General features: G+C 47.7%; 1 protein-coding gene across 2 annotated transcripts in view; it reads left to right on the plus strand.

The window, feature by feature from the left end:
* GRK5 (G protein-coupled receptor kinase 5) overlaps positions 1-22,473 on the plus strand; it is a 253,448-nt gene that overhangs the window by 157,399 nt on the left and 73,576 nt on the right. For both annotated transcript variants that reach the window (XM_074382960.1, XM_003922149.4), the window contains exon 3: positions 14,899-15,011. In XM_074382960.1, coding sequence (XP_074239061.1) covers positions 14,899-15,011 — 113 coding nt within the window. The remainder of the gene's footprint in view (positions 1-14,898; positions 15,012-22,473) is intronic.

Below are 22,473 nucleotides of genomic sequence, written 5' to 3' on the forward strand. Positions count from 1 at the left end.
CAAGGCCGTCCCAGGCACCCTGTCCCAGCTTACTGGAAGGTTCCGCCATGGGCCACGCAGGGAAAAGCAAACTCGACGTTCTTCTGAGCACCTGCGCGTTCCCCAGGCCCTGTGCGGAAAGGAGTGCTGTCTGGCAGTCACAGTTCTTTGCTTTCCAGGCTCTTCCTAATCTCAGTGATTTTGCAGCTGTGCTTTTAGGAGAGCTGTTCTCCCCTCATTTGTGAAACTTGAAGATCTAGAAAAATAGAAACAACCACAGGTCACGCATGGGTGTGTTTCCTTTTTGCCCCTGATCTTCAAGCATCCGCACTGCTGATGCGCCAGGTGCCTTTTCCACGGATGCCTCTTTGTTGTCCCCAGGCTGGCACAGAAGTGGAGGTTCACAGCCAGCCTGCTGGGCTTCCGGGCAGAGGAGAGGGCTCAGAGCACCGTGCTTTGGACCTTCTTTCTGATATGCCGCGTCCCTTCCAGCGATTGCCTGTCCCGCGTCGGGATCTGCTTGCCATGTGGCCCTGCCATTCCCTCAGTCCACCTCCACCCCAACCCTCCATTTACCCGGCCAGTTCTTTGTCCCACTCCCTCTGTAAGGAGATATCTAGATGTTTTGGCCTTGATGATAGAGCAGTCACTGCCTGACTCTGGGGGCTCCATTATTGCTCGTGGTGATGATGTGTGTCCATGTCCTGTCCATCTCAGCCCCCAGGCCTTCCCCACATTCCCAGATACCTCCTTGACTGCATCTGATGGGTTCAAGCCAGAGACCTGGCCCCTCATCAGAGAGACAGGCCCGCACGAGCACCCTTCTGCCCACCCTTCCCTTCCTGCCACAGTCCCCCAGACTAGAGCCTTCTTTCCTCCCCTCTGTCCCCCCACACTCCCCCTGCCTGGCAGCTCAGGCCCAAACACCCTGCGATTCAGTGGTTTCACATGTGGCTTCCCCAAGTGCCACCAAACTTCGTAAGGCTTGGGCTTAATAATTTCGATCCCACAGAAACATGTGACAAGCACAAGACATTCAGTAAAACTAGAGCCCAGAACGAGGCGGGCAAACGGCACAGGAAGATGGCAGAGCCTGGGTTGGGTGTGTTTATGTGACATGCCATATGTCATTTTTTATTCACACAAAAACATCTTTCTTGAAGTAATAGAAGGCCACTCAGCTGTTGCTAACCACATACCACATGTTTCCCTTTTCCTCTCCTGCGCCTTCCAAGGGGCGGGCTGGGAAGTTCTGCTGTTATCCGTGATGCCATCTCGCCTTTCAAACGTCAGAGAGCTTTTTCCTCGGAGCAAACGCCCGATTGTTTTTTCCAGCTTTGGCAGGAATTTTTAAGAGAAAGCTGTTTTCAAATCACTTCTCTGTTTATTGTTTCAGACCTGAAATACGGCAGCGTGGAGGGCTGGCGGCCTCTCTGCTCATGTCCGTTTCCTAAAATGCCTTAGGACCTATCGGGGACCACCCCCCCAAAGCCCCCCAGTTACCTGGTATTTTGGGAAAATGAAGTTAAATAAAATAAAATAAACCTCCAGTTGGTGGAGAGATGGTTCCAGGCATCCCTTTGGCCCCCCCAACCCCCCCACCCCCTGCAACCTTCACAATCAACATGTGGTTTCATTTCCAAGGGCTTTGGTGTTAGCATTTCCATTTCCTCAGGAAGCCGCGTTCCACTCTTGCTCTTACTTCTGAAATTGAACGTGTGTTTTTGTTGGCCCACACTCTAGGAGTGCCTGGGGCAACAATGCACACAGTCCCAAGCAGGTTTCAGTGGGGTGGACAGCCCTCCCCGTACCCGGGCTGCAGCTTCTCCCCACTCCCTGCCCCCCGGGATGGCTGCCCACTCTCCCCTAGCCTGGCGGGAGGGCCTGGCTGTGCTCGGGCTCCATGACCATCCGAGAGGAGCCGGGCCGCCCTCGCTGCCTGTGTCCTTGCCACCTCCTGTTGGGAAACTCTGGTTGCCTTCCAAGAGTCCACATTCTGCAGCCTCTTAATTAAGAAAGTATGTTCCCATTTCATGTCACTCGAAAAGAATGAAAACAGTGACAGCATTTATTTATCTTCACTATCAATATCATTCCTGTTTCCCAGTCTGCTGGGGGTTATGAGTCTTGAAGGAATTGACTGGGTTATGAGATTTTAACCTCGGGCATGTGCCGGTGGGACCCATGTGGCTTGTTTCTGAGAAAGAGGCTCCAGCGAAGATCAGACAGGCTGGCATAGCCCTGCCCTGCCCTCCCAGAGCTCAGGGCCACAGGGCTCAGCGGCAGTGGTGAACTCCTGCCTGCTTTGGTGCTAATGGAGAGTCAAGGCCCCTTTTCCATCAGCTACCTCCCATCTTCTTTCTGAATCTTGGGAGAAGTAAAAGCCATCGTTTCCTGAGTCTGATAGAAGAGATAGGATCTGTCCAATGGCTGCCGTTTCTGTGGGACCTACTGTGTGCTAAGACTGGGCTAGCTGTTCACATGTATTATTGCCAATCCCCAGAAGCAACCGGCTGACTCTGATGGCCTCAGGTGAAGGGACTTGCCCAAGATGACACAGCGATCCAGAGCTGCTCCACCATGGTGACTTTGTTGCCATTTGGAGCAGAAAAAATCTGTGTGGCAGGGGCTGTCCTGTGCATTGTGGGATATTTAGCTGCATCCCTGACCTCTACCCACTAATCAGTAGTAACCTCACAGTTGTGAAAACAGACAATGTCTACAGACATTGCCAAAAATTGCCCCTCTGAGCTAGAGGATGGAGGCAGGATTCAGACCCAAGCCTGTGCTTGTTCGCCACCGTGTGCTAGCTCTGGAGAAGTCCTCACCCAAGCAAGGCAACCCTGCTTGCCTTCAGGATATTGACAGGGTGGGTAGTGCTTTGGTGTTTCTGAACTGTGTATTAATCAACTGTAGATATAGGCCTTCTAGAACATCCGTGAGGATCCAACTTCGTGGTGGAAGCTGAGGACAGAAGTTCCTTATTTTTATTCATTTATTTATTTGAGATGGAATTTTGCTCTTGTTGCCCAGGCTGGAGTGCTGTCGTGATCTTGGCTCACCACAACCTCCTGGGTTCAAGCAATTCTCCTGCCTCAGCCTCCTGAGTTGCTGGGATTATAGGCCCCCGCCACCACACCATTGCTCTGGTATCCTAAGATTAGCACTTCATTGCAAAGCCCTTGCATTTAGGTCTTCATTTTGAGTCTTCCAAATACTCATTAAGTCTGAAGGCTTATTACTCAGCACCAATAAATTGTAAGGCACTGAAACCCAACTCTAACTTAAGGATTAGAGGAAGTCTGTTGGTTTATTTAACTGAAAAGTCCAGGGGTAAATCTCATGGCTTCAGGTATGGCTGGATCCAGGTCTCAAACATCATCAGGACACTATTCTTCCACTTTCTACAGTTTTGACTTGATTCTCTGACAGGTTCTTTCTATATGGCCACAAGATAGTCACCAGCAACTCCAGGCTTACATGGTCCTAACAGTTTAAGACTTCAGATAAAGAAAAAGTAACTTTCCTTACAGTGCCAAAAAATGTTCAAGTAAAGACTCAGATTGATAAGGCCTGAACCCTGTGCTCATCTCTGAGCTTGGAGTTGGCCTCACCCAAAGAATTATTTTTGGAGAAGGGATAACTCTCCTAAGAAAGGAATATAAGACCTTGTGTTTCTAGAGCAGTGCTGTTCAAAGTGTGGTTCGTCGACTGATTTTACTGGTCTGTGATAAGTACAGAAATACTTAGAAACACTCACAGCAATTTGACGTGGCCATAGCATCCAGGTGTGTGATTAGTGGACTCATCTTGTGGAACAGATTATAAAGCAGTTGGCTGTTGTCAGACTCACATGGAAAGTTGTGAATGATGTGAGTTTTACAAAAGTATGTCTATGATGGATTGGAAATTTTAAAAACTGGTTCTTTTCCATAGTCAGAAAAGCACTGTTTCAAGAACGTTAAAACACAGATTTCTGGGCCCCACCAGTGAAATTCTCATATTGAATTGTAGCTCCCATAATTCCCACACGTGTGGGAGGGACCTGGTGAGAGGTAATTGAATCAGGGGGGTGGGTCTTTCTGATGCTGTTTTTATGATAGTGACTAAGTCTCATGAGATCTGATGGTTTTATAAAGGGAAGTTCCCCTGCAAACACTCTGTCTTGCCTGCCACCATGTAAAACATCCCTTGTTCTTCCGTCATGATTTTCAGGTCTCCCCAGTCATGTGGAACTGTGAGTCAAGTAAACTTCTTTCCTTTATAAATTACTCAGTCTCAAGTATGTCTTTATTAGCAATGTGAGAACAGATTAATACAGTAGGTATGAAGTAGGGTGGGGGGAATCAGAATCTGCATTTTCAGCAGGCTCCCAGGTGAGATGAGTTCACAATTATGATTTTCTTATTTTATAGATGAAAAAATAAGCTTAAATAATTCAGGTGACATGACTTAAATTTTTTTTTTCTTTTCTTTGGTCAGCTTTATTTAAGTATTACTTGCATACGGTAAAATTCAGCAATTTTAAGTATATAATTCAATGACTTTTGACAAATATTACTTTTGACATGTAAGTGCCACAGCCACGACATGGAACATTTTTATCGCCCCAGAAAGTTCCCTCATGCCTTTTTGAGTCAGTCCCCGCTCCTTACCTTCCCCATCCCCAACCTACCATCCACTGGGTCTAATTTTTTTTCAATATAGGTTTGCCTTTTCTAGAATTTCAGATGAATGGAATCTACAGTGTGTAAGTCCTTTGTATCTGGTTCTTGGACATAGCATGATGCCTTTAAGATTCCACCATGTTATATGTATTGATAGATCATGCCTTTTTATTACCTAGTCGTTTTCCATTGTAACTGTGCCACACAGTTTGCTTTGCCATTTACCAGCTGATGGACATTTGGTTCTTTCTAGGGGTCACTTGACTTTCAAGGGCCTGGTTTCAGCCTAGACTTCTCTGATTTCAATCCTGGCTTCCTTCACTATTGATCACAGAGTCAGGTGAGGTTGATTTAGTACTGAGAAGCCCCTCCTGGATCCTTCCAGGTAGTCACAGGATCCCTGACCCCAGGAAGGAGACAGGCTGGGTCAGCATCACAGTTGTGCATGGCTAGAGGCTCAGGAGCCTAGGGAAAGGAGAGTAACCCCTCCAGGCAGTGATCAGCATGTGGATCAAATCTGGCCCTCCACTTGTCTTTGTAAATAAAATTTTATTGAATCACAGCCATATCCATAGACAGTTTATACTGTAGGTCTTGTTCCAGACCACTTCAATAAAGTGAATATCACAGAAAAGCAAGTCACATGGATTTTTTTTATTCCCTAGTACATATAAAGTTTTGTTTACACTATACCATAGTCTGTTAAGTGTACAATAGCATTATGTCTAAAAAAGCATATACCTTAATTAAAAAATATTGCTAAAAAATGCTAATGACCATTTGAGCCTTCAGTGAGTCATAATCCTTTTGCTGGTGGAGGGTCTTGCCTCAGTGTTGATGGCTGCTGAGTCTTCAGGATGGTGGTTGCAGAATGTTGGGGTGTCTGTGGCAATTTCTTAAAATAGGATAACAGTGACATTGGTCACATTAATTTATTTTCTTTCACAAAAGATTTCTCTGTAGCATGCAATGCTATTTGATGGCTTTTGACCCACAGTAGAACTTATTTCAAAATTGGAGCCAGTCCTCTCAAACTCTGCCATTATTTTTTCAACTAAGTTTATAGAATACTCTAAATTCCTTACTGTCATTTCAGCAATGTTCACAGCATCTTCACCAGAAGTCAATTGCATCTCAGGAAACCACTTTCTTTGTTTATCCATAAGAAGCAACTCCTAAGCTATTCAAGTTTTATTATGAGATCATAGCAATCCAGTCACATCTCGAGGCTCTACTTCTAACTCTAGTTAAAAGTTTCTTGCTGTTTTCACATCTGCAGTGACTTCCTCCACTGAAGTCTTGAATCCTTTCAATGCACCCATGAGGGTTGGAATTAACCAATGTATTGACCTCCTCCCATAAAATCACAAATGTTCTTAATGGCACTTAGAATGGCGAATCCTTTTCAGGTTTTCAGTTTGCCCAGTCCATCAGAGCAACCACTGTCTATGACAGTTACAGCCTTACAACATGTATTTCTTAAATAATAAGTTTTGGAAGCAGAAATTACTCCTTGATACATGGGCTGCAAAATGGATACTATGTTAGCTGGCATGAAGACAATATTAATCTCCTAACAAAGCTACATTAGAGCTCTTGGGTAACCAGATGCATTGTCAGTAAGCATATTTTGAGAGGAATATTTTTTCTGAGTAGTGGGTCTTAATAGTGGGCTTAAAATATTCAGTAAAGCATGCTGTAAACAGATGTGCTGTTAAACCCAACAAACAGGGTTTGTTGTCCCACTTATTAAGCATAGGCAGAATAGATTTCATGTTAATTCTTAAAGGCCCTAGGATTTTCCAAATGGTAAATGAGCACTGGCTTCAACTTAAATTTAGCAGCTGCATTGACCCCTAGCAAAAGAGTTAGCTGCCTGTCCTTTGAAGGTTTTAAAAACATTTTAAAATTTTTATTTTATTTTATTGAGATAAGGTCTCACTCTGTCATCAAGGCTGGAGTGCAGTGGTACAGTCAAATCTGGCCCTCTACTTGTCTTTGTAAATAAAGTTTTTATTGAATCACAGCCATATCCATAGACAATTTATACCGTAGGTTTGGTTCCAGACCACTTCAATAAGGTGAATATCACAGAAAAGTAAGTCTCATAACTCCTGGGCTCAAGTGAGCCTCCTGCCAAGGCCTCCCAGATTGCTAGGATTACAGGGTTAAGGCACCGCATGGCCCCTTTGAAGCTTTGGAGCCAGGCATTGACTTCTCTGTAGCTATGAAAGTCCTAGATGGCATCTTCTTTTCATAGATGGGTGTTTCATCTACATTGAAAATCTGTTGAGGGTAGCCACCTTTATCAGTGATCGAGCCAGATCTTCTGGACCAGTTCCTGCAGTTTCCACATCAGTACTTGCCGCTTCACCTTGCACTTTTATCTTATAAAGAAGACTTCTTTCCTTAAACCTCATTAACCAACCTCTGCTAGCTTCAAACGTTTGTTCTTCAGCTTGCTCACCATTCTCAACCTTCATAGAATTAAAGAGAGTTAGGAGACCTTGCTCTGGATTAGGCTTTGGCTTAAGGGAATTGTGGCTTAAGGTTGTGGCTAGTTTGATCTATCCAGACCACTAACACTTTCTCCATATCAGCAAGAAGGCTGTTTCACTTCTTATCATTCGTGTGTTCACTGGAGTAGCATTTTTAATTTCCTTTAAGAACTTTTCCTTTGCATTCACAACTTGGCTGTTTGGTGCAAGAGGCTTAGCTTTTGGCCTGTCTCAGCTTTCAACATGCCTTCCCCCAAGCTTTATCATTTCTAGCATTTGGTTTAAGGTGAGAGACATGTAACTGTTCCTTTCACTTGAACACTCAGAGGCCATTCTAGGGTTATTAATTGGCTTCATTTCAATATTGCTGTATCTCAGGGAATAGGAAGGCCTGACAAGAGGGAGAGAGATGGGGGAACAGACGGTAGAGCAGTTGGAACACACACATGCCTGTAGTTTTATATGGGCATGTGTTTGTGTTACCCCAAAACAATTGGAATAGTAACATCAAAGATCACTGATCACAGATCACCACAATGGATATAATTTAAAAGTTTGAAATATTTTGAGAATTACTGAAACGTGACACAGAGACAGGCAGTGAGCATATGCTGTGGGGAAAATGAAAATGGTGCAGTTAGACTGGCTCGATGCAGGGCTGCCACAGACCTTTAATTCGAATAAAAAATACAATATCTGCAAAGGACAATAAAGCGAAGTGCAATAAGATGAAGTGTGTCTGCATATTGTTTGTGGAGGCTTTTGCTACAACAGCAGAGCTGAATCGTTGTGAAAGAGACCATATGGCCCTCAAACTACTACCATATGGCTAGTAGTAAATATCTCCTACTAGCCCTTTACAGAAAAGTTTGCCTACCCTTGCCTTAGAACCAGGGGGTGAGATGCCAACCCCTGTTGGGGTTGGATGGAAACAGGCTTTGGAATCCTGGTTAAAACTGACCTCCAGGGTTGACCTTGGAATCTGGTCCAAGTCCCTGTAATCATTTGCGTTTGTGAAGTTGGCACCCCAAGAAGGTTTCCAGGTTGAGAAGAGGCTTAGAGGTTATTATTCGAATCCCCTTATTTTATGGATGAGGAAACTGAGACCCAGAAAAGGAGGAGTAACTTGTCCCAGGTTACACAAAGGATTGATGGCAGAGCTTAGACTGACCCCTGCCCAGCGCCCATCCACTGTGGTGTCCTTGGCAGCAGGCCTGGGGTGTGGTGTCTTTAGTGGCTTATAATAATAGGCTAAGAGAAAAGGGAGGTCTTTCCCAAGCACCCAGACATCATCAGGTGAAGGTGGTGAGGATAGGGGCCCCTTGTCTTGCTGTGCCCTCTGTTGGTTGATGTACCCTCTGTTGGCTGACAACTTGGCAAGTGTCAGCCCTGTCCTGGGAAAGGCAGAGTTGGAAGTGAGTTGGCCGTGCCCAGGCCTCCAAGATGTGTGTTGCCTATTGTATGTGCATGCGACTTAGCATGTGGATTTTCAGCCAGTGACATTCATGACCAAGGAAGTATGCTTGCTGGTATAGTTTGGATATTTGCCCCTGCCTAAGTCTCATGCTGAGATGTAATCCCTAGTGTTGGAGGTGGAGCCTGGTGGGAGGTGTTTGGGTCATGGGGGCAGATCCCTCATTGTTGGTGATAGTGAGTCTTGTGAGATCTGGTTGTTGTAGTGTAGCACATCCCCTGCAACTCTCCTGCTCCTCTGGCCATGTGACATGCCTGCTCTTGCTTCACCTTCCACCATGATTGTAAGCTTCCTGAGGCCTCCCCTGAAGCAGATGTCAATGTTGTGCTTCCTGTACAGCCTGTAGAACCATGAGCCAATTAAACCTCTTTTCTAATAAATTACTCAGACTTGGGTATTTATAGCAATGCAAGGGCCTAATACACTTGCTGGCCACTCACTTAACAGTACTTGCTGGTTCTCGCCCCTTCATGCCTCACCTCCCATCCCTTAGTGACCTACCACTTTCTGTTTCTTTTCCTTTTTTTTTTTTTGAGACGGAGTTTCGCTCTTGTTACCCAGGCTGGAGTGCAATGGCACAATCTTGGCTCACCGCAACCTCCTTTAAGCCAGTCTTAAAGGTCCACTCGGTGACAGCCTATGGTGGTCTCAGGCGTAGCCCAGAATGCTTGTCCTAATTCACCTTGTCCCACCCTTCAGCACATCCTCCAGGTCCTCCTGGCATCTTACCTGGAGGTTTCGCCTCCCCACTATGGCTTCTCCTTGCCCCTCCTTCCAACCTCAAGCCCCATTCTCTCTGGCTTTGACCTTTTTCTCTCTTCTTCACCTGGTCTCAGCTTGTCCCCCTGCCTGTACTGCCTGCAGCTACCCTGTCATTCCCATTCCCATATTCTAGTGTGCTGTCCTTGGGCACCACCCCGGAAGCTGACCCAGCATCATGAGAGGATGTCTTGCCCCCTCTGCCAAGGCACCTTCTGGGACACTTCCCAATTGACTTATGCAATTTTGTCACATAGACATTGTTATGTGGCTTCTTTCCAGTGTTATCCATGAACATGCCTCCCCCTCACTCTGGTCAGTGAGCAGACTGCTAAGGACAAGGACTAAGAAAGTGTCTGGTTCCTTGCTAAAGGGACTGTCTTCTGGGTAGACATGGTTCTCTCTGAGCGCAAGGCTGGATTCAGTGTGTTGCAGGAAGGTGTGGCAATCCCGCCTTTCCACGCCAGCTGTGGGCATGCCAGGGAGGTGGGGGAGTGTCAATCCCTTGAAGAAACAAACAACACATGTAGTTTTCTTAAAGCCAATTCAGTCCAGCTTCTCACCATAGCAGGATCTCAGCCGTAAGAGCTGGTACCCTCCCTGCCCAAAAGCTGGGGCCTGATAGCGCCTAAACCAGTCACTTCCTCTGTAAATGTCTCAGACTTGCTGCCACCCCTACCCCATTTTGTCCCATTCTCTGTGGACTGCACTTGAATCATTTTTGCTCTAAATTATTGATTTATCAGTGAGATACTGAATCCCTTCCAGACTCTAGACCTAAGAGTACAGCCCTCTCCTGTGGGAGTCCAGCTTGCCTTCCCAGTGTACCCTCAGTACCCTCCTATGTGCACAAGCAGGCCCAGCTCCTCCCAGGGCACCCTGCTCTTTAATCAAGGGCACAGTTCAGTGCCCTGGGGCTTAGGATTGGCTTTCTAGACCCTTCCCCTTTCCCAGTCACCTTCCTCTTCCAAATGTTATATCACAGAGATGTCCTCCATTCTTGGCCAGATGTTAATTCCAAGCCTGTCGCTGGATCACTAACCTGCCAGTGGGTATAAGATATGTCTCTTCCCACCAACCCACCCACATATCCCCATGATGTTGAATTCAAGAAGATATCCTTAACATCAAAAGGAACATCTAGTGTCAAAAAGCCTTGGAAGAGAGGTGTTGAGTGAATGAAGGACCCAAAATCACAAAGTTAGAATGACTGGATGATTTGTGGATACTTAACAGGCTGCGAATCTCCCCATACCCTACTCCCTAATGTCTTTTTTTTTTTTTTTTTTTTTTTTGAGATGGAGTTTCGCTCTTGTTACCCAGGCTGGAGTGCATTAGTGCGATCTAGCTCACCGCAATCTCCTACTTCAGTCTCCCAAGTAGCTGGGATTACAGGCGCCCACCAACATGCCTGGCTAATTATTTTGTATTTTTAGTAGAGACGGGATTTCACCATGTTAGTGAGGCTAGTCTCGAACTTCTGATCTCAGATGATCCGCCCACGTCGGTCTCCCAAGGTGCTGGGATTGCAGACATGAACCAGCGTGCCTGGCTGCTACTCCCTAATGTCTTACAAAAAGACATTAGTGTCTTTCTGGCTTGGAGGAAAATATCAATGAGGCATATGACCCAAAGCAGGATTTCCATGTTCTAGAAGAGCAGGTGCACACGTGTGTATGTGTGTGTGTGCGTGTGTGTGTGTGTGCATGCGTGTGTGTGGACAGTGTGTGTCTGCCTGTGTGTACAGCATCCCAGTGTTCTCCCACCCCAAAAGATAGATTAGAAGACAGAGAGAAAAGTCTTCTGCCCTTGTCCTGGGAGCTTCTCCTCACAAACCCAACAGACCGCACTTGGGAGAAGGGTTATGGGCAGGCCCCTTCCAAGCTGGATTTCAACAACATGGCCAGCTTCTGTTGAAACAGATCAGAAAGGGTCCACTCCAAGCATGTATGTATTGTAGAGCTCCTCATGCTTCCAACTTCAGTGTCATTGACTTTCCAGAAGCAACCTACACCTCGAGTTTGCTATTGACACATCAAAAACTTTGATTTGCACCTGCTCCTGTCACCTTGATCATTCCCCAAATCATATTCTTCCTTCTGTGGCCTCCTTATCCATTTCCGTAGGAACTGTAAATGTTACACTAGGGATGGTTTTGTTGTTTTATGTGTGTGTGTTTGCTCAGAAAATGGGCCTATTGATCTTTATTTGAGGTGGGGAAAAAGTCTAAAACGATGATTACTGGTCCTTTTATTTCTCTCTAGGCTTCCAGCGAGTAGTTTTCTTGCCTGGAATCATCTCTACAGCTGGGATAGGCTCAGAACTGAGGTGCTGACAGCTTGTGTCGGAATTGCATGGTGTTTGCTGTGAGTTTATAACAGCCTTGTTTCCATACTGACAGCAAACGCCATATGGAGAGAAAAAAAAAATCTGTCAGATGAACCCTTAAGGGATCACAATATGGCACATGAAATCTCAAAATTGCTTTTGGAAAAGGTGGGGGTGGGGGGTATCTTGCGTAAATCACAGAAGCAGCATGATGCTCTCTCCCATAATTGAGTAAAAATGGAATTTGACACAAGGTAATTTACTTTGGTTCTGTGTTTGTGCTGGGGAAAACTCTGGCTGATTGGGAAAGGATGCAAAGGTTCGTTTTCCTCCCTTTAGGGGATCGTGTTGAGTGGGAGGCAGCGGGCTGTATCTGCAGGGCATTATGCTAACAGGTGCAGGCTGCAGACCTGTCACAGGCCTCTGAGACCAGGTTCCCTACTGTGGCTGATGATCACACTCATCTAGCTTGACATTTTATTACTGTCACTTGAGATCTTGTCTGTTCACCCACACAGACTCCTGCTGACCTCTCCAATTTGAGTCCAAGCTCTCTGCGGGCTGAGACCACATCCCTAGGTACCTCTCCCCGTCAGAACCTGGCACACACCGAGGCTAAATGCTTGTTGGAGTGGCTATTTGTGAACCATCTGTGCTGGGAGCGGTGGAGACTGCGCCCACGGCTGAAGGGCAGAGTTTAGGCTGCGTTCCAGGGCGAGTTGGAGCCACAAAACCATTTGGGAGTGGGCCAAGAGGGGACTTGGCAGGTTGCTCATCCACGCTGATCCAAATACTCACTCGGGAGAGAATGAAACATTTTAGAGTGTCTTCTTCTACATACGCTACTTAGACCTGGTGAATTCCTCCAAAAATAGTCCCTGCCCTCAGGCAGGTTACTTATGAAAGAAGTGGGCCCGGCTGCGGCTCTTTCCGTTCCAGGAGGCAGACAGCGGCTCCCAGCTGCTAAGGCCAAGTCCCCTTGCGGTGAATAAACGTCCAGGAGGGCGGGGCTGCCTTCAGGGCTCCTCTCTCTGCTCACCTCCACTTGTCTGTTGGCTGCGTCCTCCGTCGGCTCTCACTGCGTAGGGGGAAGGCAGTCTCGGCAGCCCTCGCTGACCAGAGAGCCCTGCTGGCATCCCAGGGAGCAGACAGCGTCTTTCCTGGAAGTTCTGGCAAAAGCCCTGGGAGGACTCCAGGGCCCCCATGGGTCACAGGCCCTGCCTTACCTGACTGGCTAGAACTGAGTCATGGCCACCCTTGAACCTGTCATTGTGGCCAGAGAGAGAGGCCTCTGATTGGCTATGACTAAGTCACGTGTCCATCCTTGACCTTATCACTCCGGCCAGGAGACAGAGGTCTTTCGATTGGCTGTGACTGAGCACGTGCCTGTTTCCGTAGAATGGGAGGCATCATCTTCCTTTTTAGATTCAGAGGCTTTGGTTGAATTGGTACAGACTGGGAGAAAGGAGATTCCCTAAAGGAAAGGGAGATGGAACAGACAGAATTATCACAACCGTAATGATGAGAAATGGGGTTTATTAAGCGTCTCCCATATGCCAGCGTCTGGTCTGAGTGCTGTCTATGTATTGCCTTGTTCATTCCTCAGGACGGTCCTAGGAGCTAGGTGTGCTTACCATCCCCAGTTTACAGACTAGACAACCGAGGGGCAGTGTCAAGCCTGTTGCCCCAGGTCACACAGGCAGTGAGTGACCGGCTGGGATTTAAACGCAGGCGGTTTAGCTCCGGAATCCACACTCACAGCTACTGCGGGATCCTCCCTCCCGGCAAGCCATCGCTTTACCTCCTGTGGATAAGCGTTTTGGGACTAAGAATCAGAGTGAGCTGGCGCAGTGGTGTGTTCATATCACTTGTTGCGTGGCAGAGCTCAAGAGAAATCCTTTCTAGGGGGATGGTATCCTAGCTCCTCTACACCAGGTAGACTATAGTCATCCCTTCCCCGAAAGTTGCTCTCCTTCCCAGGCTCTGTCACCCTCTTCCCTGTTTCCCATGAACCCACCGATTGTCTCGCGTGCAGCTGCAAAATCGGTGGCTTAGCGTTCCGTGCTCCAGAGAGCGCGAGGCGGCGTGTTTCAGTGGTTTCTTTGAGTATCTTCCTGTCCAGAGAAAACTTCTTGGAGAGGCTTTGACATCATTGCAGAAAGGTCCAAACGGGAAAAGGCCCCCATCCCAACTCCAACATGCCCTTCTGGTTTTCAGAGGAGAACTCAGAGGCCCAGAGAGGGGAAGTGAATTGCTTGAAGTAACACAGCAAATGGTTGGCTAGCACCGTGGTCTCTGGGCCTCTTGGTGGGAGTCTGCAGTATTTCCTCTTCAGAACCCTCTTGACTATTGCATGGGTGAGCGCGGGTGACTTCCTGTCTCGGTGATTTCCTGTCTCCGTACCTTTGGGGCCTAACTGGAAAAGGCAGGGTTTTCATAATTTGAAGCATCCTAAGACTGGGCTTTTCTCCAGTTGGGCAAAAATGATTTTTAAAAACTGTATCCATTGGGATGCTTTGAATTACAAGGAATTTCTTAAAATGTTCAAACTGACCTAAACAGGGAGAATGTGTTATCTCATGAACAAGCTTTTCAGATGTGGTTTGAGCTACAGGCATGGTTGGATCCAGAGATTCATGACATCACCAAAGCACCAACTCTACTTCTTATAATTTTCCCAGCTCTCACCTCCTTGATGTGTCAGCCTCACCCTCACAGCAGCTTCTCTTGTAGTGTCAAGAACACTGCTGAGGCACCTGGCCTCACACCCAGTCACCATGACCTGCAGGGGAAGAGAGCACCTCTGCTCCAGTGTTCCCAGCCAGTCTGTGGTCCACTCTGATTCGACTGGCTTCCATTACAGACCTGCCATCCTTATCCAGCCACTGAAATCAGAGAACGTGATGTACTTAATGGTCACCAAGGAGACAGAATCACGGTCCCCAGAACTGCTGGCATGTCCATAACAGAAATCAAAGCATTAGACTGGGGGCGTGGGGTGGGGAGTAGATGCTGGGTCATACACTGACATCTCTCTAAGTCTACAGACCATAAAATGAAGAAGGGGTTCTGAGAGTTTGCCAGTCACCTTACTCCAGCCATCTAGGGCTCTGAGCCCAGGTGTGGGAATGACAGAAAGGCCCTACCTGGCCTTCTCCTGGATCTCACCACATTCTTCTTTTCTTGTCTCCAGACAGAGATTACTGCAGTTTATGTGACAAGCAGCCAATCGGGAGGCTGCTTTTCCGGCAGTTTTGTGAAACCAGGCCTGGGCTGGAGCGTTACATTCAGTTCCTGGACTCAGTGGTAAGTCCCTGTTCCTGGGGGATGGTCCTTTGGTGCTCTGTGGTCAGTGATTGTTCTGGCTCAAAGAAAAAGACCTGGTGGTTTAGAAGAGTGAGGAATAAACTCACTGCTTACAAAACTCCCAATATAGACTTTGATTAGGAGTGCAAAATTATCTCAGGATCTAAACTTATCGGTGACCTTGGGTGGGCCCCCTCCCCTCTGGACCTTAGTTGCTGTTGGTGTGAAGTGGAGCTCTGTCAGTGTTTTGATTCTGGAAGCCTGGGTTATTATGGGAGGCAGAGTCTGGGGAAGTTAGGCCTAGCTCTTGAATCTTGTGGCCCCTTCCTCCAGCTGAGAACCCGTTTTATAGAATTCCAAAGTTTTTGTGTGTTTGTACAGTTGTTTATTGTCTGCTTCCCCATTAGAATGTAAGCTCCCTGAGGGCAGGACCCTGGGCTTCCTGTTCACACCTGCCTCATACAGTACCCAGCATCTATGGGCACTCAATCAATGTAAAATGAAGTGCATGGCTGTCGAGTCGGTGTGACAGCAGATGGCTCCACTGGGCTCTGGCATGGGTGGTATGCCTAGCGCCATGGAGGCTTCCTTCAGATGTGCTTGTTGTTTGTTTAACAACTGCTGATTGATGGAAGGGGCTTTTAAGACAGGCTGTGGGAAGGCAGGAGTTCCTCCACACCTGCCCAGGAATGCAGGGTACCTCAGTTCAGCCAACTGCCTTTGGGTTTCTATCTGAGGAAGGAGGACAAGGGGAAGAGAGGTGAGGAGTGGAGAGCAGTCATGAAAGGAGCGAAGTCATCCAGGCCCCTCTCCCAGGGGCCGGGGCTGAGATTCTGTTGTTTCCTACAGGGCCTCATGCCATCACTGGCTGCAGCCATCCCGACCTCCATCTCAGTTTGGGGGACAACCCTTTAGGGTTTAAGTCTCTGTATCTGCTTCAGGATCTCTACAGGGATCTCTAGACCCAAAACCAAATTGCCCACTGGACACCTCCACTGAAGTCACAAAGGCCCCCTTAAAGTCAATAAGTCCCAAATGCACTCAGCCCTCTCTCCCAGGTCCCCAAAGGTACCAGCCCTTGAGATATTACCTGTTCCAGTGACCAGCACCCTACAGTCACCCAAGCCTGAAATTTTTGCCCTGTCTTTGATGCCTTCCTCTCCTCATTCTTCCCTACCCTGATCAAGGCTCATGTGCTTGGCTCCTTGACCCTCCCCAGTCCAGCCCCCTCCCCTCTGCAGACTCTGCCTTGGGCTTAGGGGAGGCTCTGCCTTGGGCTTAGGGGAGGCTCTGCCTTGGGTTTGGGCAGGCTCATGGCGCCACTTGTATGAGTGATTACAGTAGTTTTCAATCTTGGCTGGGCATTAGAAACACCTGGGGAGCCTTAGAAAAACACCAGAGCCTGAGCTGAAGCCCAGACCAATTAATTTGAATCTCTGGAGTTGGGACCTAGTATTTTTATAACTTTTTATTATGGAAAATTTCAAACTATAAAAAGTAAGTCGACAGAATAGCGTAATAAACCCCCAGGCACCCTTCACCCCACTTCAGGAATATGAACTCATGGCCAGTCTTTCATACATTCCTCCATCCGCTACTCTGTAATATTTTGTAGCAAATTTCACCTATTATCGCATCTGTGAACTTTTCAATATGTATCTATGAATAAGAGCTCTTTAAAAAATGGTATTGTCACAGCTTAAAAAATTCTTTGCTATCATCAAATGTTAGTATTCAGATTTCCAGTTTTCTCATACATTTTATGTGTATTTGTTTGACTTGGTCTGGATAAGGTCCACACATTGCGATTGGGTGATGTTTTCTTGACTCTAGGCTCCCCCATAACCACCCCCCACTTGTAATACGTTTGTTGTTCCTACTGAAGAGTTTCCCACAGTCTGAATTTTGTATTTTCATCCCCAAATGTCGTTTCACAGGCTCCTCTATATTTCTTATACATTGCTAGAAACTTGTCCAAAATCAGTTTCCCTTTCTGTGGGGTGGAGTGGGATTTGACTTCCTCCCTGGTTTCATGTTCTTCCATCAGGGGGCATGTACCATCTGGTTGTCTTTCTTTTTGAAACAGTAGCAGCTATTGCTAGGCTGTACCTAAATCTGTACCTTAACAAGGGCTTGCAACAGGGCAGCAGTCTAATTCTGCCATTCCTTCTTCATTTGCCAGTGGAGACACTTCCTTTTGATGACCATTTGGTGACACAGTGGTAAAGTTTATATAGGAAATGGTTGATTCTTTTCTTGCATTAATGTTTCTAAAATATCAAACTGGTTCTCTACCGTCCTCCAGTAGCAGTAACTAATTAGAGTTTTTAATTTGTGGTTTTAAACATGTTGCGTGTGTATTGGTGCACCATAGTCATTATCCTGATTGGTGCTCATGGTCTCATCACTGGCTAGTGGGGGCCTCTCCAGGTTGGCTTCTGAGTCCCTGGCTGGACTCCAGCAGTTATCGGTCGTCTCCTTGCTGTCTGGTATGATGCAGGGTTCTGGGCTCATCTTGTACCCGATACACTGTTTTTCAGAGGTGCTGTGGTTACTCTTACAGGGACATAGTAGTTGTAGGCCACCGTTTGGCACAAGGGTTTATACCACCAGGCTGGCCACTGATTCTAGAACCTATTGGGGATTTTCAAATCTCCCAGGGGTTTAATATGTATCCAGGATTGGGAAATAATGACATCTAGAATAGAGTCCAGGTTCTGAGGCTGACTTAACTAGATCTTCCAGCATCAGCTCCTGCCCACCTTTTCACCCTCGGCCTTCCGGAGTCTTTCTTGAGCGCTGTGTTCTGGCCCGACCACCTACTTCTGGCGTTTCTGACTTGCCGGGAGAGTTCAAGTCTCTTGGCTGTAGCTCCTTCAGGCCTCCCTGCCTGAAATCCTCCCCATGATCCCATTTGCCTGGCAGATACCTGCTTGTCCTTCTGTCCCATATTCTCAGAGGCCCTCCCGATCTCCCTCTTTCTCTCTTTCCTGCTAGGCTCTTCTGCTGTGGGTGCTTGCTTCTCACATGCGCCTGAGCCACAGTGCTGCCCTGTGCTGGGAGAGGGTCACTGCTGGAGAGTGCAGGCTCCAGAGACAGGATGCCAGGACAATGTGGCTCTGCCACCAGCTCTTGGTGAGACCATGGGCGGGTGTTTAACCCCTCATGTGCCTCATGTCTTCATCTGTAGGTGGGGATATAGCCATGTCTCATGATGGGAGAGGTGTTAGGTAGAGACTACATGAGTTCTTACTACTCAGAGCCATGTCTGGAATAGCACTGAGGCTCAGTGAAGGTGACCGTTGAGAAGTTTATGTGCCTGTTCCTCCACCAGCCAAAGCCTCTTGGTGGCACAGATGTGGCCCATGGTCTGTGAATCCTCAGCTCACAGTTCTGCACCTAGCAGCTGGGTGATGCTCAGATTGGGCCTAGTGGAGGTTGGTGACATGCCTGGAGTCACAGAGTGTGTGAGGGGTCGAGGTAGGCCCAGAACCCAGGTCTCCTGGTTCCCAGCCCAGGCTCCTTCCTCCACATTATGCTGCCCCTGAGGTCATGAGCATAATAAGCCAATGACATGGAAGGTTGGAAGGTGAGAAATGGGGTGGAAAAAGAAGAACTGGAGCAGGTTAAAGGAGGCGGGGAGTGATGGGGAGACTGGTTGTATCATGAAGTAGGGCAGTCAGCATAGGAGTCTTTGGAAAGGCGACATTTGATTGAGGACCAGGAGGAGCTGGGGGAGTTAGCCAAGTGAATACGTGGTGAAAGGGCACTGTAGGCAGGGAACAGCCAGGACAAAGGCCTGCGGGCAAGAATGTCCACAGCTGGAGAGGAGGCAGGAGGGCAGAGGGGTGGGAGAGGAGTTGATCAGGTAAGGCTTTGTGCCATCAGAGAACTTTACTTTGAGTGAAATCAGGAAGCTACTGGAGGGTGTTTAACAGAGCAGTGGCATGGTCTGACTTGGGTTTTTATTTATTTTATTTTATTTCATGTATGAGACAGGGTCTTGCTCTGTCATCTAGGCTGGAGTGCAAGGGCAGATTCATAGCTCACTGCAGACTCAACCTCCTGGGATCAAGTGATCCTCCTGCCTTGGCCTCCCAAGTAGCTGCGAATACAAGAGTGTACCACCATACCCATCTGTGACTTAGGTTTTTAAAGGATTTCTCTGGCTCCCATGTTGGGATCAGGCTTTGAGAGGCAGAGGTGGGAGCAGGGACATCTGCTAGGAGGCTGTTGTAGCAATCCGGGTGAGAGCAGCTGGTGGCTCAAGCCAGTGTGGTAGCCCCTGGAAGTGGTGAGAAGTGGTTGGATTTGAGACTTGTGTGGAAGGCGGAGTTAACAGTATATTCTCTGATGGATTGGGGATGAGAGAAGAGTTAAGGAAGACTTCAAGTTTTGACCTGAGCAAATGGAAAGATGGAGTAAGGATAAGGCTGCAGCAGGGTCACCTTGTGGCAGGATCAAGAGCTCCAATTTAGGCACACGCAGCTTGGGATGTCCACCAGATGCCTGAGTGGAGACGCTCCAGGGGATGTGGGTATTCAGGTCAGGTGTCATGAGAAAGGTCTCGGGGTGGAAAGGGAAACTTGGGAGTTTTCAACTTTTTTTTAATTTTTGTTTTTGAGACAGTGTCTTATTCTGTTGCCTAGGCTAGAGTGCAGTGGTGTGATCTCAGGTCACTGCAACCACCACCTCCTGGGCTCAGGTGATCTTCCCACCTCAGCCTCCCAAGTATTTGGGACTACAGGTACACACCACCATGCACGGCTGATTTTTGTATTTTTCTTAGAGACAGGGTTTTGCCATCTTGCCCTGGCTGGTCTTGAACCCCTGGGCTCAAGCAATCTGCCTTTGTTGGCCTCTCAAAGTGCTGGGATTACAGGCATGAGCCTCTGTGCCCAGCCTGGAAGTTGTCAACATATATATAGCTGGTTTTAGAGCCCTGGGCTGGAGGAGCTCACTGAGGAAATAAATACATGTGGATGATGGAGAATCAGTGAACAAAAGACACCCAGACCAAGGGCTGCTCCCCATTTTGGCGGCAGCTTTGGGAGCCATCTAGAGAGTTGATGAGGCAGAGCAGGGTGAGGCTAAGCCTAGGAACTAGTGGAATTTTCCAGCCATGTGTTTTGTTAGACACTTATAGTCAGTTTGAAAAGGGGGAAAATATCCAATGGATGCCCATTTTCATTCTGGTCATGCCATCGTTCCCCACCTCTGGGCCTGTACCAAGAGCTGTTTTTTTGGAAAGGAAATGTGAGTCTGGCTCCCTTCGTCAGCGTGTCAAATGCTCTTCACATCTGCCCTAATGAAGCCGCCACTCAGGAGAGGCCGACCCCGTCCCCTCTGCGTTTTCATCTGCATCCCTGGGAATTAGCAAGACTTTTTCATCGCCCATCTTGACGTCAAATGACCAGCCTCCAGAACACCTCTTTTACGCACGGAGACTTTATTGAGTTTTCCAGGGCTGGCATAACTTCTTGTCTAAAATCCATTTTTTTTCCATCCTGACCAGAACCCGGAGAGGGGAGGAGGTGGCGGTGTCTGTCCCTGGCGTTGCCGTAGCGCCCAGGTGCTGCCTGACTCGGCCGGCGCCATCCATGCCATTCCCATCTCTCTGTTGAATTTCTACCAAGCAGAGCTTTTAAAAATAACCCGTCCTCGTTGGACTCTGATGTAGTCCCTGGGAAAGGCTCCTCTCCTGCACAGTTTTTTGTCTGTTTGTTTGTTTTTTTAAATTTGAGACAGTCTTGTTCTGTTGTCCAGGCTGGAGTGAAGTGGCACAATCTCAGTGCACTACAACCTCTGCCTTCTAGGTTCAAGTGATTCTCCTGCCTCAGCCTCCTGAGTAGCTGGGATTACAGGTGGGCACCTGCTAATTTTTATATTTTTAGTAGAGATGGGGTTTCACTATGTTGGCCGGGCTGGTCTTGAACGCATGAGCTCAAGTGATCCGCCTACCTCGGCCTCCCAGAGTGCTGGGGTTACAGGCACGAGCCACCACGCCCGACCTCCTGTACAGTCTTAATGTCTGCATTTCTCAAGTCAAGTGGAAGGACTGCAGCTGTTTTTAAAGAGGGCCTGGGTGATCTGGGCAGCAGAACTGCTTGTGCGTCATTTACTAGACTGCTGGGGGAGTTCAGCCTTTGGTGTTGATTGTCAAGGGTCTTCCAGGAACCTGAGAAAGACCCTTCTCCTGCCACTGCCAGTTGCCTTCTCAGTGAGAAATGCAGTCAATGACCTAAGCCACGACTAGGTCTGGTCTCTAGAGGGTAAAGGTTTGCCCAGCTGGTCAGGGGATTGAAGAGGGTCCAGGCTAGTGTCAGACCCACAGGCCAAGAGGGTCTCAGGCATCTTTGAGACTGCTGGACTTCTCTCTAACTTGTTCCCTGGGAGCCTTGACTCTATGCTGGCTCATTTGAAACCATCTTCTCTCCACACCTGGGTGAGACTTAACGTCTTCAGGTCTCTTCTCTTTGGGATTAGGGGAGGTTTGGCAGATACAGAACCAGATCCACCCAATGCATATTTATGGGGTGGCTCTGTGTGCCAGGCCCTGTTCTAGCAGTTGGGAGAATACAGTGAACAGGAGAACTAAGTTCCTGCCCTCCTGCAGCTTGCTTTTTGGTTAAATGAAAGACTAAAAAAAAAAAAAAAAGAAGAATTTTTTTCTAAGAGATGGAGATTCACTTTATTGTCCAGGCTAGAGTGCAGTGGTATGATCATAGCTTACCACAGCCTCAAACTCCTGGGCCCAAGTGAATCAACCCACCTCAGCCTCCTGAGTAGCTGGGACTACAGGCACAGGCCACCACCCCTGGCTGTTAAAATTTTTTAGAGATGGGATCTCACTGTATTGCCCAGGATAGTCTTGAACTTCTGGCCTCAAGTGATCCTTCCACCTTGTCCTCCCAGAGTGCTGGATTATAGGTATGAGCCACTGTACCCAGCCCAAGAAAAATTTGAAGTGAATTAAGCAACTCCAGCTACAAGTTAAAATATCTGTTCAGTATTAGCTTTGGGATTTTTGTTTTTGTTCTTTTTTGAGATGGAGTCTCACTCTGTCACCCAGGCTGGAGTACAGTGGTGCGATCTCAACCAACTGCAACCTCCACCTCCAGGGTTTAAGCAATTCTCGTGCCTCAGCCACCCTAGCTGGGATTACAGGTGTGCACCACCATGCGCAGGTAACTTTTATATTTTTTGGTAGAGATGGTGTTTCACCATGCTGGCCAGGCTCATCTTGAACTTCTGACTTCAAGTGATCTGCCTGCCTTGGCCTCCCAAAGTGCTGGGATTACAAGCATGAGCCACTGAGACCCATACGACATTAGTTATTACCTCAAAACATAATGGCTTGAAACAACAGTCAACCTTTATTATCTGATGGTTTTGTGGGTCAAGATTTGGGCATGGCTTAGCAAGGTGCTGTTGGCTTACGGTCTCTCATGAGGTGAGATAT

This window comes from Saimiri boliviensis, chromosome 12, assembly GCF_048565385.1.
Source record: "Saimiri boliviensis isolate mSaiBol1 chromosome 12, mSaiBol1.pri, whole genome shotgun sequence".
Lineage (NCBI taxonomy): Eukaryota > Metazoa > Chordata > Mammalia > Primates > Cebidae > Saimiri > Saimiri boliviensis.